At 39.7% G+C, this 16,916-nt stretch overlaps 1 protein-coding gene across 2 annotated transcripts; it reads right to left on the reverse strand.

The window, feature by feature from the left end:
* Window positions 1–1,397: 1,397 nt before the first annotated feature.
* Window positions 1,398–16,579, reverse strand: dnajc5ga (DnaJ (Hsp40) homolog, subfamily C, member 5 gamma a). 2 transcript variants are annotated; one of them, XM_041064334.1, is made up of 7 exons: window positions 16,398–16,579; window positions 9,430–9,557; window positions 8,616–8,829; window positions 7,978–8,134; window positions 6,810–6,994; window positions 5,936–5,975; window positions 1,398–5,647 (listed from the first exon to the last, which is right to left on the reverse strand). In XM_041064334.1, the coding sequence occupies exons 2-5, from the start codon at window positions 9,546–9,548 to the stop codon at window positions 6,813–6,815; spliced, it is 672 nt and encodes a 223-aa protein (XP_040920268.1). In that variant the 5' UTR covers window positions 9,549–9,557; window positions 16,398–16,579; the 3' UTR covers window positions 1,398–5,647; window positions 5,936–5,975; window positions 6,810–6,812. The 2 variants fall into 2 exon arrangements, with proteins under 2 accessions (XP_040920268.1, XP_040920269.1); XM_041064335.1 differs by having other exon boundaries at window positions 5,932–5,975.
* Between the last annotated feature and the right edge of the window lie 337 nt (window positions 16,580–16,916).

The raw sequence follows: 16,916 nt of genomic DNA on the forward strand, positions 1-16,916 counted from the left end.
TAATCCCACTGATACTAGATTTAATAAAGTGTGTTTTGTTTGACAAAAGAACAACATTTTAATTAGATATGTATGAGACACATTAAATTTAAGGAGGAGTGTGTGTGATGGAGTCATTGAGCCAGAAGAGGAAGTTTGAAAATAAAACTGAGAAACTGTCAGTAACTCGATCTTATTATAAAGCTGAATGAAAATGAACGCTGGTGGTTGGTGGAAACTGACACAGCTCACAGGATAAAATTAAACTACAATTCAGCATCATACACAGAACAGATTTACATGAACTGAGTACTTTGTTTTGTGCCATCCAGCATTTATTTTGTTGTTAATTGTTGTTTGTTGGTGGGATGAGGAGAACATTTTAATCTATGTTTCAGTATCATAGATCAACAGATGTGCAGTAACAATCAGTCGGCCTGTGTGTAATAACAACTACAAGACATCACAGATTAATAAATTATTAACTAATAAACTCTCACAAAGAGCGCACACACCTGTGCCAAGACTACACACCCCTCTAATTTATTTAATCACAGAACACTTTGATCTGCATCTGGGTCCATAACGGTTCTGTTGTAAACACTGGCCTGATCCACCGTGTGAACCAGAGTCACTTTCTCCTACTGTCCCTGCCCTTTGACCTTTGTCAGCTTCCTGATAAGCAGAGTGGGCAGCGGTGGGGTCAGTTTGTAGCGACCAAACACACGAGGTATTTGCTAATCAACAGAATGGAGTTGGCTAAGTAGACTAAGCTACTAATGGGATTACTAGACTATTTATAGGCTCAGGAGCAGAGGGCTGCTGCAGGGTAAGCTAAACCCGCCTCTCTACTACCAGCCTCTTATGACTTCAGGTCATCACTGTGCATCAGTGACACCAGGACCTGAACAGCAGCTGCTGTGTGTGTGTGTTTAGCTTAAAGGATTTTTTTTCCCTTATTGTCAACAAATTCCATCAAAAGACCAAAACCAACAATGAATTGATCTTAGTGAGCAGCATTACCTGATCAGTGACCCACACTGCTGCACTGGGTGACATGTTCCATCATCACAAATTAACTCAACCTGTCACACACCATCCATAAATACACACTAAAGCACCGAATGTGTACAAATCCACCGCTGAAAATAGTCCCTGACAAGTGCACAATTTTTTCTTTATAGATTAAAAAAAAAAAAAAAAAAAAAACTACAGCACGCTGTTTTAATGAGCTGTTGAGGCTCTGTAGGTAAGTCAGGAAGCATTAAAAATGAACAAAAATAAAGATTAAAAAACATAATAAAAATATAGAACATCACCTTTTAACCTTGAAAGAAAAATGCAGTTAAAATGTTTGGAAGCATCACAGATTCTGATCATTTCACAAGCAAATTAAAGACAAAATAACAGACAAGAAGTTATAAAATCCCCGTTTTTTTTATTTAGTTGAATTTCATAATAACTCATTTACAGATCATCCACTGGGAACTACAACAGTGAGTGACACGCCCAAAATAAAAATAAAAATAAAAATAAAATATAAACCTGATCTACAATGATAGTTTCCTCATATTGTTCTACTCTTATGTTCAATTTAATCTTTCCTGACACTCATTAAGGAAAAACAGCAATTTTGGTAGATTGTACCACTGGACAACTTTTCCCCCGAAAAGCAAGAAAGTCATCCATCGATCCCTGGAAGAACGTTAGCTCCACGATAACTGTTTTTAGCATCCATTAGCATGGCGTATGCTAAAATGTTAGCATGGAGTATTTAAGCCAGATTTAAAGCAGACACACACACACACACACACACACACACAGACACGACTTCAAAGTTTGAGCTCATCATTTAAAATCCATGTTGATCAACTAATCGACCTCCCACCACCATCACTTTTAGTAACATTACATTTAAGTTATGGGATTTCTATGTGATATAAATAAAAAAAAATAAAAATGCATGTACACTGTTAAAACAGACAATAATTCATAAAACATGTCCATTAACAATAAGGAATTTTGTCAGTTACTTTGTTGTTTTATGAGCTATTTACAACGATTAAAAAAATAATAAACAACATGTCTCAGTGCTCCATGGCATCGTTGTTTTCACACTGAAGTTTGATTCGAGAGGATCTGAAGTTTGACAAAAATGAAATAGCTTAAATGTAGAGTTTGGCTGTTGATGGTTTAAAAAAAAAAAAAAAAAAAAAAACTTGAGATGAATTAAGTTTGCAAGACAGTTCAACTGAGAAATACAAGCTGATAATGTAATCCATCAAAGACAGAGTCAAAACAAAGTAATGGAGATGTTCGTCGAAGCTGGTGTATGAGCAATTTTAGTTTAAAAAAATAAATAATGGAGGTCTACATTAGCTTATTGCAGTTCACCAGGCAATGTCTGAAGCGTTTCAGCAGCTGTAAGATGAGTTTAACTGTAGTAACAGTACATTTAATAGACTGACACACAATAGCCTTTATTCATCATGGGAGAAAAATGAAGGATTAACCTTTAAATTTCACCCCAGCATTAGAAAGGGAAAATATTTCATTTTAAAAATCACATAAATTTACCTACTAGCAAACAGAACTCCACACTGGACAATAACTCTCCAAAGCACATCAACTTACTGACTCCCACATGACTTAAACAAAGCGATGTTAAAGGTTTGAAGGAATGAACAGAGACCTAATGATGCATGGCAGCAAACTGTTTTTTTTTTTTTACTCAGTGGGGAGACACAAAATCCAGATTTTATTCCTTTTCCCTCCTTTTTGCCTTTGAGTTGAATCGCTCAAAGCTGACTTCTGTGTTTTCAATGGAACACAGCCAAGATAAACTGGAGCAGCAAACTAATCAGACTTAATTAAAACTGAGGAACGTGGCTTTGCGTGAAGGAGACTCTTAACACTCTGTCACTTCTCTTAACAGCCCTATATACAGATCAGCACCTCAAAAATCAGCACTATGCTGCACCAACTTCAGTCCTGACAACAGCTGACAGGAGACCTGTAAAGTTCACTAGACCTGAAACAAGCTGTTGAATAATTGACTGACTGATTGATTGGACAAATCAAGATGTCTGAAGATGTCACCGTGGGCTCTGGGAAGACGTGATAGACAATTTTTCACAGACATTTTGCAGACAAAGCCGTAAGGAAAATAATCATCAGCTGCAGCATAATAAAGCCAACTTTAACCTTCAGTGAACACGACCAGTGACAAGAAAATGCAATTCAAAAAGATAAAGTGTGTGTTTGTCAGAGGCCAGGATCTATAACACTCTAACTCAGAGAGATCTCTGGTGGCTGTGATCAAAGTGCAGCTCAAGGAGCTAAAACACCAACACTGATCCAGATTCACTACAGGTTTGCACAGTGAAGAGCAATAATAACTGGCCAAATCAGCAAATGAGGGAACCATACTAATCACGCCTCTCTTTACCCGTCATGGTCATGTGCCTGTACGTTCTCTGATTTATGGGCGATGCCATGCAAAGCAAGACACCAGCAGCTACAAAATACTCTCGCACAGGTGAGATCAAACATGTTGCATCAAGAGTTTGTCTGTTCTCTCACTGCTGCAATTAGTGTTCAAGGCACAGCACTGCCACCATCGAGTCAGGGAGCAAAGGAGAGGGTTTCTATCACGGAAACTGAAGACAGATGAATGAAAAGGAGATTTACGGTGGAAAGATGCAGGACTTCGTGGATTAGTCCTGAAATGTGAGTGAAAATTCACAATAAAGATGGTCGACTGGTTGCTCAGCGTCACAAATAAATTTACAAAACATTCTGCGAATTAAATGAGAAACTCAAAAACCTCAACGCAATAAAAATGCAAATCAAATGAGTGGATTGCCCTTAATGCACTGCAGTCTAAGTGAATCTGGACCTGAGGTTATCGATGATCAAGTAACTTAAAAGTTGATTTTACAACCTGAACTGAGACTAAAGAAAAAAAAAAGATAATGATATGATGTGGCAACAGACTCGCTTCACAAGGTGCATAGACCTCAATAATGCATATTATAGAAACAACTTTGACAAACAGAACTGTGGCTTACAGAGCAAATGGCATTTCCAGAGACGATCAGCCTCGACCTGACTCATCACGGGTTGGCTGGCTAACTGTTAGCTTTGGTCTACGACACAACTCTGCAACAAAAGAAGGAGCGCAGAAATGTAGATCTGACAAAATGTGTTTAAAAGTGTTTTCCAGTTATAACGTCAACGCTTAGTTTGTTTTCCATGGTATGGCATCTGTATGGCGTCCATTTTATTAGATAGAGATTATACCGGGGGTTATATATTTTTCTTTTTAAGCCAAGGCTGGCACACAATGACATATGGGCTGGTACAAGTGTGTGTTTGTATACAAGATGTGTGTATCCAGAGTTTGCATGTCTGTAAAGTCAAACTCCATGTTTTGCGGTTTGGGGTTTGTATTCCAGTGCTGTACAGTTAGGTGCATGCGTCTGGACTAAAATGCATGCACGTTGGGGAAGTAAGCTCCGACTCTACTCCTGATCGATGCTTTAAATCTTTTCTTTCGATTTGGCTCAGACATTGAACAAGACATAATCTGTGGATGTCATTCCTGCAGTCCCTTCTGCTGTGTCGCATCTTTTTTTCCGTGCACTTGCCCCTCCCCCACCCCTCAGATTGTGCGTTCATGAAAGGCGTAGCAGTGACCCGATTCAAAACTTCCCGCCTCCACTTGGCGTCAAAGAGTCATGATGAAAGAATGAACGTCAGAGGGCAGTGATGCAACACGAAACTGAAGGCGACTGTTCCTTGAACAAAGACAGGCGGAAGAAGAAGAGGGAAAAAAGGGTTTTCCACATCCTCATCATCTGTCTTAAAGCGTGGTTTCTGTTTTGCTGCTGGCTTCTGATGATTTGTACAAATCACAAGTGGCATCCAATTCCATAAAGGAGTTAATTTACCAACGATCATCGTGGCTTTCTTTTTGGAGCGCGACTCCAAAACAAGTTTGAGGGGAAGAAATGTAAAAAAAAACAAAAAAACAAAAACAAAAGCACTCCTGCTGGTCACCAACAGAGTCCAAAACAGAGGGAGACGGGGAGAGATGAGAAAGATAATTCCAGTCCTGGTCTGGATAGTGGATAAATAATGAGAATCACCTTTCTGTTGTGTTTTTTGCCCTCATATTCCCCCGTTTTTGCCATCTTCCTGCTCAGTGTCACATCCTTACTGGTTGGAATGGGATGACCAGAACAGACTAGTAAAGAGCTCAGGTATGTTGCCAAGTCTAGACCTGGATAACTGGACTGCTACCAAGGTCGCATCCAGCCCAGACTGGACTACGGCAAGCTGGAAGGAGAGAGGCGACTCACTGGAGAGCGGCTAGTTGCCTTGTATTTATTAGTTGACATGAAATTGTTAATGAGGGTCTCAGCACTGCCAGAGCCCTGCTAGTGGTTTAATTTACACGAATATTCCTCCATAATTTGACTTCCATGGAGGGGGCCAAGAGCCTTTAAGTGCCCACCTTGCAGGTGTTGTCCAGTGGGAAGATCATGTCGGCTGAGGGTTGAGGATTTAGGTGTGGGCCTGGGCTGGCTGGTGGTTTTGGGCTGGTTGATCTCTGGGTCTCTGGCAGCAGTTGAATGTGGCTGGGTCATAATAAGGGCTAGAAAGGCTAAAGAGGAACAGAGAAAGAGATCAAAGTGAAATTAAGAAGCAGACTCAACAGAAACTGTATCACGTAATCACATGACACCCAGAAAAGTATTAAACAAGTGTTAAATATGACCAAAGGTGTTTTATGAAAGCATTCAAATTTTCATATGAATTAAACCTACTGCAATGTCATAAAAATCTTTCCTCTCCTAAAAGCAGTATCACAGTAAATTCACCTATTTTCAGGTGCTTGACTCTGTACGTGGACAAATAAAAAAAACTAATACACGCTGAGTATCTTACCTACCTGCTTCTGCTAATTCAGGCTCATCCACGTCGTTACTTTCCTGTGGGAGGAGAGGAAAACAACCGTGTTATCCCCATTTCATACAAAACAGAAGAAAAGCAAAACAACAGAGCATAAGTAGCACGGTCACACCTGATCTCCTCAGGTATCTTTAAACAGACAAACCATGGGTATCTGCAGGTTTCAGACAGCCAATTAAAGAATGGATAAAAGAGGAGTACTGTACTTTAACCAAAATAAAAACAGGAAAAATCTGACTACTTTTAATAAACACAGGTAAAATGTGTCAACAAAAAGCAGACAAAACAACAACAAGCACATTAGTTAGAAAAAAGGCATTAAGTTAATAAAGCAGACAAAGGAATACTCAGCTCCACGAGTACTGTTCATTTTAGCATTTTAATTTCAGTGAATATCTGCCGATAAAACACCTTTATTTTCATTTTCATATATTAGTATATGTTAATTTCCCCTCTTCACAGGAGAAATGCCAAAAAATTCCCATGTGTCAGACCATGTGAGTATCAAACACAGCACATACAAAACGATGCCCTATAATATGAAAACAGGGCAAAATTAAAGAAGCGACAATAATTATTTCAGCCCCATGCTCCGTCTGTGTCAGTGCAGTGGCTTCATTTCAGGGTGACAACATGCATACGGTCAGTATGAACAGACATGCAGGTACAAGACGACCTGAGCGACACAATGAATGCTGCAGCAAATATGCGTGACAGTGGTGATTGGACAGCGTCTGCGTTTTGTTACGGATGAGTGAAGAAGCAGAACATGAGCGACAAGCAACGCCGTGGATGAAGACGGCTGAACGGATGAACGACAATGCGACACATAGATTAGACGACACGGCTCTTACGAGTCATTTTGACTCTGGTAAGGTCTCTCCGGGGTTTTCTTCCCCTGCTGGATTGGCTGAGGTCGGCGACTGGGGCTCAGGTGGAGGCATAGGCATGGGCATGGGCAGGGGGATGGGCTGACTCTGGCCTTCTGGGCTTTCTGGACCCATATTAGATGTGGGCTGGCCTATGATTACTGTGTTACCTGTTGGGTTGGAGCATGAAAACAAGAATCCTGCAGTGTGAGAACATGTTAAATCCACTGGTGCAGTAGCCGAATGACATGGGATGACTTTAGTTTTTCTTCCAACACCATTTTTATTTATTTATTTATTTTTACTCTGGAAGCATTTTCAACATGAATAGATGTTAAGTTAGTTAAGCTACTGTGGTGTTACAGGATTCAAAGCGAGGCTTTGTAACATAAGCCATAAAATCCACCTTTACTAGCTATGTTTATACTTCTGTGGCTCTGGCTTTTCTGCTCTTGAGTGGAATGCAGTAAAACTGCCTCATCCGCTGAGTTTTGTAGCCTCCGGGGTCGTATATGACTAATGATGAAATAAAGACTAATATTAATTTAAAACACACACAAAAAAAAACACCTGGTCTGACCTGCTTCACTGTGACCCATGTGCGTAGATCCTGCTATCCTCCTAGACTTTTAACATCCTGATACTGCTCATGTTTTTAGTCCCAAGGATTTTTTTTATGTCATGTGAAATTGTGTACTTGTGTCTTGCTACAAACACAAACCTCTCCAGTACAAACACAAGAGTGGAAGAACAAGGCCAACAAGAATAGGCCGGGCTAAAACTCTCTGCGACTCCAACAACTTAATTAAACTAATACACTCCATTAGTGCGGGGCAAAAAGTCAAGTTCTGAAAGGGCAACATTAAAGTAACTTCAGAGCAGAGCTTTAATGCGTCTGTGCTTTGTACTAAGTGTAATACTAATGTTTTGTTCCTGTCTGAGCTGTAGAAATCTTTTAAGTGTAGGACTTAGCGACATCTAGTGGTGAGGATACAGATTACAACTCACTCAACAGTCAATCACAAAGAAAAACTGATGCAGTAGAGTATGCATCTATGTCAGTGTATCAGGAAGGCACAATATGTACAGCATTAACACACAACCTGTACAAAGAGGACATCAAACTCCCCCCTCGTCCAGAGCAACCTCTCACCTCCGTCCTGCTCTGCTTTGATTTGGGCCTCCAGGTCTTCAGGGTCGACATACTGGTAGTTTTCATCGTCGTCAGGTGGTTTACACTTCCCGCAGCAGAAACAGCAGCAGCAGCAACAGCAACAGCAGGTAAACAGTGTGCAGCACAGGACCAGACCCTGCAGGAATCAACATGCAAAAAGAAGACTTTTTAAAAACTCTTCTCAGCCACTGACGTTGGGAAAATTTAAATTATGAACAGTGAAGATTTTCTTTAATCTTGCATAACAGATTAGTCAAGTCAGATTTTATTTATACAGCTCAGCATCACAAACTTGCCTTAAGGGGCTTAAAAGATTAGAAATCCAGTTTTGTACAGTAAATTGGCCCTGACATATTCAGGACTCATGAACGTGTGAGAGGTATATGACAATAAACCTAGGACACAGATTCTGACACAGCAGAGTCCATGAGTCCAATTTTTCTCTTTATAATTTTATAAAATCAATGTGGAAGTTTCCTTCCAAAATTTAAGTATTATAACTTTGATAATACAGTAAAACAACAGTTTTTACTTTATAAACATTCAATATTAAATCTTCATTTCATTCAAAAAAACAAAAAAAAAAGAGTTATCTGTACGCAAACAAAAACACATACCTTAAACCACCATTTGGACATGAGGAAGTAGTATTTGACGCTTTCCTCTCCAAACTGCTCGGATACATAAAGGCCCATGGAGCCATACTCATCATAAATCTTCCTCTTGGTTTCATCATTTAAAATAGAGTTGGCGTTGTTAATCTCCTTAAACTTTTCCGCTGCCTCCGGGTTGTCTGGGTTCTTGTCTGGGTGGTACTTCAGTGCTAGTTTTCTGACAGGAGATGAGACAGAAGCACACAGAAAAAAGGAAAATGATCAGGTGAAGGACGGAGGAAAGGAAGCAAATCAGGAAACATGATCAGGTTGAAGGGTCAAACTCTGATTATTTATCTTTACTTTGTTAATGAACAGCTCATAATTAATGTCAAATATGGCAAATGTTTTCTGGTTCCAGTTTTTGAAATATAAATGTTTCATGCTTTTATCTGTTCCATATCATTGGAAAACCATTGGGTTTTGGATTTCTTCAATGAACTGAAAGAATTTCCTCTTTGATAGATTATTTGAGAGGGATAATAAAGAAAATATAATCCTTAGTTGCTTATTAGCACATGGTTTGATGTCAGCTTGTCAGCACTTGCACAGGGAGACATTTGCTCTTGAATGTCTCTGATCAGCACTTGAGAAATCTGCCACTTATAACTGGACATTTGCCAACACAATCAAGAACAGGATTATCTAAACTAAGGATTTAGGAAATACCTGGAGTAATAATTACAGAGCGATTACCCTGCCTACTCTGCAGAGACCAATCCTGCCAGTTGAGCCATCTTAAAAAGCTGAGCAATAGTTCACATTGCTATATGCTCACCTGTATGCTTTCTTGATGTCCTCAGCTGAGGCTCCTTTCTCCAGCCCTAGCACCTTATACACACTCTCCCCAGCGGTGGACATCTTCCTTTGGGGGCGGGAGGAGTTCGGTTCAGCCATGGCTCACCTCTGTTAATGAGGGAAAAATAAAAAAATTACCTAATTAGATATTATTAAGAGATTAAGACGCATATTATGAAATGTTGCTGAGACGTCAGAGATCATATGTTGCATCATGCTGCAAGATTCAGCCCAGTCTAAATACTCTGCTAAGAGACCAAGAGTGTGATTGTAACTTCCCACCACTGCTGTTTACCAAAGGAGCAGCCTAGAGTAGCTTTTACAGACTGAGTCATGCAGCCATAACTCAAAGACCGTATCTAGAAATAGTTTAAGTAAAAAAAAAAAAAAAAAAAAAAAAAAAAAAAAAAGTGAAAATAACTGCTACTTACAAAGCACTACAAAATAAGACCATTACATAAGGCAATACAGTCAATTATATTTTCATTTCAGTTCCAAAATATTCAGCTAACAAATGTGTGGTTTGTTTCCAGGGATGAGGAGCATCAGAAACAGCCACAACAAGAGGCAAACACCAAGCCTGGCTCCTGAATTACTGCCCACATCTCAGGTTTTTTTTTATTTGGTAATTCAAATGAATGAATGAAAGAATTGTTACTCTAGCAAAGACACAGGAACATCTCTATTGTCACTATCCCTCCTCCTGTTAACAAAGACTAGGATTACGATGTTAATTCCCATATAAACCAATTGCGCTGCACTGGTAGAAAGGGTGGGGGTGGGGGGATCCAAATGAGCCTATAGTACTGACTGAACAGCATCAATAGCAAGGTCTTAATCAGCACAAAACGTTCTTCTCCATGGTGTTGTCAAATGCAACTAACCCTCACAAGTGAGCTTTTTGCCAAAAACAGAAAAGAGGGAAAGTCTATTCTGCAACTGAAAAATAAAACATCTAGTTCATGGCAGAGGAAGCAGCCTAACCACGTTTCACAGGAATATTTTCAGGCTTCCCTGCAGGTTCTGCCAGTGAATCTGACATTGATGCTGTAGCTCCTTGATAAGCTGGTGCCTTAATTTTTTAAATCTTTAATCTGAGACAAAGCTGTCAGCAGCAGACTTGACTGCAGTTCATCTCCGCTGCGTCTTGTGCAGTTGACCAGACAATTAATCTGCAGATTATATTCTCGATTTTTTATCTGCACCCTCTCCTGCAGGAAATATCTGGCTCTGTAGCTGCCAAACGCACCACTGTGTTCACCAGCTAGTCACAAACTGTGTCTGCTGTTTGCTGCTGAGCAGGCAAAACAAAGTTGTGGGCCGGACAGTCGGTTCACCACTGTGAGCCACGTTAATTAGAAAATCTGTTCTCATTTGTTTATGCTCATGTCTTCGATCATCTGCAAACATCAGGTGTCAGGTTTTTGTTGGACAATCCCTCTTTCACAACATGTGCCCAGTGCAGGTATTTCTGTCATCTCCATCTTCATCACCTCAGCCCTTATGGTCCCAGGTCAAAGACAAAGGCCTCACAGTAATATTCAACAGCCTGGAAAGAGTGGCTCACGTTCACAATATACAAAGGGATTTCTATTAAACTATGGCTACTGTACAAACACACACAAACCGACTTATTCAGCCAGACAAATAATGCTGTCCGGGTCGTTGACTAAAGAAGATTACATTTTGCTGATCTCACAGATTACCCGTCCAAGTCCATGTCAGAGAGGGCCAGCGTCCTGGTCAGAGTCTGGCTGGACAGCCCTGCACACACCCGCACAAAAAACCACAACAAGCTGAACAAGTGTCCGCGTATCTGTACCGCTGTGCGAAAAACAGTAGGTGCAGTACGGGCTGGACAGAGAGCAAACACAGAGGGAATTATACTGTAAAGGCTGTCAACATACTGTACAGCAGCAACTGCCCCTAACCCAGGGCAAAAAGCTCTCATTAAGCATTTCCGCTGCTGCATATGTAAAAAATCACAGAAAATCTGAGGAATACTTGAAAGTAAATAAATGAATAAATATAATAATAAATAGAATTCAACTCCAAACGACTGAGATGCTGATTCACACAGGTCTAATACTGTCATACTGACATGTTCGCTGGCATATGGAAGGTAATTTTCTTTGGATTTCATTTATTTATTTATTTTTTACTTAACACACAAGGCAGATTTGCAGAGGATTAAAAACTCTTTTCTTTTTCAGTTATTACAAATAACACAGGGACCCCAGCTAATACTAAAGCTGCATGAATCAGGGCTTTGTTATTTCAGCTAAGAATTATAGAGTCATCTCTTCTCTTTATCAAAACGTAAACTCAGATATTCGAGTTATTAAAAGAGAAGAAATATAAGAATATTTAGGAGCTTTTTTTGTCGTTGGTTGTAGTTGGATTGGAAGAGGATGGCTTGTGATGGCTATCTATTTCAACTGTTTACAGTAAAAACACTGATCTACTTATAAGTAAATCTATAAGATTACTCATCTTCAGTTCAATCATCAAACAATCATCAGTTATATGAAACCAATCACAACAGTTACAGGGTTTGAGCTTTAATAGAGCTACCAGGGGTCCAAAGGTCTAAATGAAGGAAAGATCATAGCAATCATTCCATGGTGGTACAGATGACAGCAAAGTGTTTCAGAGTGAGCAAAACAACCACTGACAATGTCTGCTGTGTTCTTTCCAGTCAGACACAAACAGTACTTCGCTCTGTTCACATTCAAACTTTTTAATTTGCTAAAATTAGCTCCCCCATCCTGAGGGTGTCTTTCAGGAGAATCTTTTCCACATGAAGTGAATGCTGGCCAGATAGCTGACAGCCACCGCTGCTCACTCACTTTTGTGCTTTAAGGTCAATTTGGCTTTTAACAAGAAAATCCCCCTGAATCAAATTCTGCCCCCCGAGCGGTGCACCAGTGGAAGAGAAAGCAGCTTTGCTTCTATTGTCTATCATCCGATTAGCTAAAGGCCTCCTGTTGTGAAAATAAAAATTAAGCTTCACACTGCTTACATGCATTGGTAATTGTAACAGATGGTACTGTAGAATGACACTATACATATATATTTTCTTCTTTTACCAAATTCATAATAGATTCAGGTCACTTCAGAGTTTTTCCCAAAGGGAAAACATTTTGAAAACACTCGCTTTTTTCTCACCTAGTTTGGGAAACTGGCTGCTTCTCAAATCTAAGAATGAGCTGCTTTTCCTTGCCTTACATCATCTGTATCATATTTTCACAATTTTCTGAAGTTTTAAAGACCAAACGATTAATTTATTAAAAGAGGAAATCTTCTGCAGATTGACTGATAATGGTAATAATCATTAGCAGCTGTGGCAGTGTGACTTCAATCAACTATCCTTTGAAAGTATCTGTGTGCTCTGGAGCGCATCCAGCGCTAAATTATTGCATTTAGTGCACAAGACAAGACAAAAATCCGGTCACGCTCTTGACAGGAATAAACCCTGCAAAGAAAAAAACCAAAAAGACCGTTATTTTTCTCAACGATGGAAACGCTGCAGGCCCAGATGGCGTTCCTGCTGGGGCCAAGGAAGCTGATGTAAATACTTCACACATACAACAAGCATGCTGCACAAAGCAGGAGGAAGCAGTTCCACAGGACGTGAAGAGAGGCCTCAGACATTTGCATTAGTACAACTGTAAACCTCAGAGAGCACTGGGCTCCTGCCAGTAGAGGTCTGCAGTGATCAAAAAGCCACCCTGCAGCTCATACTGAAGCAATCGATCGAGTATCACTGAGCCAGGGCTATTAGGTTAATTAGCAAACTGCAGTCATTGTGATGTGGACTTTAAAAACTGTCCTGTGTATATGAACATGGTACTTATTTATCACACAAACAAGAGCGATGGTATGAAAATGAACTTATAACTCAACACCAGTACCTTTACGGGCCCCTAAAACTGGAGACCGATAAAAAATTGACAGAGAGGAGTCTTTTGTTTTCGTTTCCACACATATGACTGGAAGTCCTTTGTAAACATTTTGTGCAGATTTTTATCTAATTTTAGCCACTATTCATCATGTTTTTCAGTTGAATGGCTGTCAGCTGAGAGACAAAAGCAGAGAACAAGACAGGCAAAATACCTGAATGTGTATTCTGGCTCAGACTGAAAAACTGAGACGTGTTGACCTTGGTATGTCTCGCACATTCTTCATAAAATAAATTGACTTGTAATATGTCATCATTGCTATATATACACCCTTTGTGGTTTTATATAATGAAATATAAAAGCATGTCATACTTTTATGACATGACAGCTTGTTTGATAACACATGACCCAAATGTGGCAATGGGAGAAGTCTCAAATCCCAGTGATGTGTCAAACAGAAAAACCACATTACCAAAAGAAACATGAGTCACAACACACAATGACTAAAAGACAAGATATTTGTCCGGCGTCGGTCTAGTCTCTAAACCACCCACCTAAAATGACTGTCTGGAAAAGAAGGGTTGAGCAGAATAATCAAAATTACTATTAAAGACAATACTATGACTGTCAATTAATATAGATCCTTATAGAACAACTCCAAACCAATTTCAGCCACAGACTCAAAAAGACTTTTTACTTCTCATGTCCACATTTAGAAGTATTTCTAAAAAAGAACTATTATTAGTAAAAAACATAAAAGTAAACTCTTAAGATCATCTAAATCTTGTCTTGTGCCAGCTTGACAAAGCTTTTTTTTATTGCCTGAGACAAGGGTCCCTGTCAAAAACCACAAATGAAGAGAATCATTTGTGAACTGAGGGCAACTACTCACATAAATATTCTCTTCAAGAGAGAATAGGAAGTGTTAAGATAATCTGCAGTACCATTAGTCTTAAAATAGCTCTTTATTGTTAAAAATAACAATAGGGTGTGTGACATGTTAACTTTGTAATTGCAACAGCTAGGCAGAGCACCCAAAGGATCCATAAAAAACACGCACAGTTTAACACATTGTACAAACTGTCCAATATGACAGGAATTATGAGCATTAATTCGGGGACCCTCAACATTAGACTGTGAGAAAGTCAAGTGGAAGTCAACGCAGACACCAGCACAAAAAAGGAAATAAGCAGTAAATCTATCACTGATTAACTGAGGATTAACTGATTATCAAAACAGTTCCAAATCATTTTTCTGTCAATCGACTAACTGATCATTTCAGCTCTACTTCCCATACTCTATATACACACTGTACATGTCTTTCAAAGAGTCATCTGTTCATGCTGAGCACTGTATCAGATATATAAAATAAAAAATTAAATTACATGCATGATAACAAAGGCTGCAAGTCAGGGTGCCTGCAATTACAAAGGCAGGGAAGTCTGTAAATGGAATGCAGGGCAAATGAGATAAGCAAGTATGACGATGAAAGTCCATAAGCTGATGATAAAGCAGTGGCAGGTAGTGTGGCTGAAGCTCTGCGTCTCTTTGCGGCCGCTTTGAATCTCTTTTTTGGGGGGGGGGGGGGGGGGGGGGGGGGTTGTTTTGCATCTCTTTATAGATGTTTTACATCTCTTCGTAGATGTTTTACATCTTTTTCTGGTGATGGGCCTCACTCAACAGTCAATCCATGGGTGTTACTACTTTCACTTAAGAATCTGATTGCTTCCTCCACCACTGCTAAAAAGGAACTCTGACTTACAAAGCCAGTTTATTTTATTTTTCCTTGTAAGAAGTATGAAATCCAAGGTTTGCTCTGGCTTGTAGCAGGTTAAATGTAACCTTCCATAACGTGAAATATCTTACTGACCACGTCTGAATGGGGAAAGCACATGCTAGGAGACTTATTTCAGAGCACAAAGCCTCGATTTTAATAATCAGGTCATTGAATCAGGGGTGAATGAACACATACAACCTCCCATTGGAACCTTATTTTGACACGTGCGATATTTGTTAAAACAGTCACTGTCTAACTACTATTCTACTGTTTTCCTCGCGTTTTACCTCTGAACCTTTGTCTCCGTATTAACTAAACAAAAACTTAACTTAACACACGGTCGAGTTGATAAATGTAAGATCACACTACACGCTGCTGTGAGAGAAAGAGGCTGATGTTTTGGGATAACTGTCCGGTCCGGTGAAGGAGGAAAACCGCGTGATTGTCGTCTGTGTGTCCTTGTGGAGCACTAATCCTTTGCTAATCTCTCTGCACATGAGAACAAGTTACTTTCTATTTTACATGCCGTCATTCATAAATAAATGTTACTGGGAATATCTGAACAATCTCACCTGTTATTTCTCTCGTTTTCTTAATCAAAGAAAGTATTTCTAGCCCAGGTGTTGACAGGTAGCTAGCTGTTAGCTAACCTAACTTAAACACGCGACATCTCGCCACCGAAAGTATTTCAGTCAAGCTAAGACTACATAATGAAATGTATAAAAATGTCAGGAAATACTTGTGCCCCATTACAATAACCTAACCAGCTAGCCAGAAATAGCCACTGTAGCGTGAAGACAAAGATAAGCCAGATAGCATTAACAATTTTGGCAATTTAATAAATGATAATCTATCCCACGGATATACATGGCAAAATTTGTCCTGACCTTTTCAAGACATCAGTACGAGCAAAGTCTTCAGTTCGGCGTAGCCTAATGCATAATCAATGTAACATTTATTTCAAAAGAAGTACAAATGCTCACTAACAGTCGTTGGCGAACGCTCGCTGCCACCGCCCTCGAAATTTACGTTAACGTCAAAGAAAAACGTTTGATATGGTGTTTTGACTTGTGTCGGAACTGAAAGTTCATACTAACGTTTAACGTGGTATTTAGACTAATTTTACAAATGCGAAATAATGCTACTGTTGAGAAGCAAGTCAACCTTAAACTAACAAATTTTTGAATGGAGTTTGGCGAATGCCACCGTGACAGCTACCCAGTTAGCTAACCTTATGCTAGCTAATTTGGAACTGCCCGAACACCTTACCTTGTGCAAACTGAACACTGTATAGCTCGTTGTGAGGTTAGTTGGATCATAGAGGCATCCGGTTTAATGTCTTAACTCCCAGTTAAAGGGTCCGAAACACGGTAATGTTAGCCCGACTGCAGAGAAGTGGTAGCCTTCCGCGATCGCCGGTCGCCTCGTCGAGTCTGCCAGAGGACATTGGCTGTTTCCTCCTTCCAGGAAACGAAGACGGGCGGGATGTTGCTTTCAAGGTTTCGTGAAAAATGCCCTTTTCAGGGCAAATGGCTAATTCTGAAACAAAATCATGATATTTATTTCACAAATTGACAATATAATTAACGGATGTGCTGCCTCTGAGGAGCATAGAGGAATAAAAGCGCATCCGGTATAATACGGTTACTGTTTTAAGTAAGTTATTCACCAAAAGCTGTAAATATCAGCACTTTTATGAGGAAATTAGTCCATGTATTTGCAAATATGTACAGTCCATGACTTAAAACAGAAACACACGTGATCTCCATAGGATGTTGGACAATAACA

The sequence above is a fragment of the Toxotes jaculatrix genome, chromosome 19 (genome assembly GCF_017976425.1).
Source record: "Toxotes jaculatrix isolate fToxJac2 chromosome 19, fToxJac2.pri, whole genome shotgun sequence".
Taxonomy (NCBI): Eukaryota; Metazoa; Chordata; class Actinopteri; family Toxotidae; genus Toxotes; species Toxotes jaculatrix.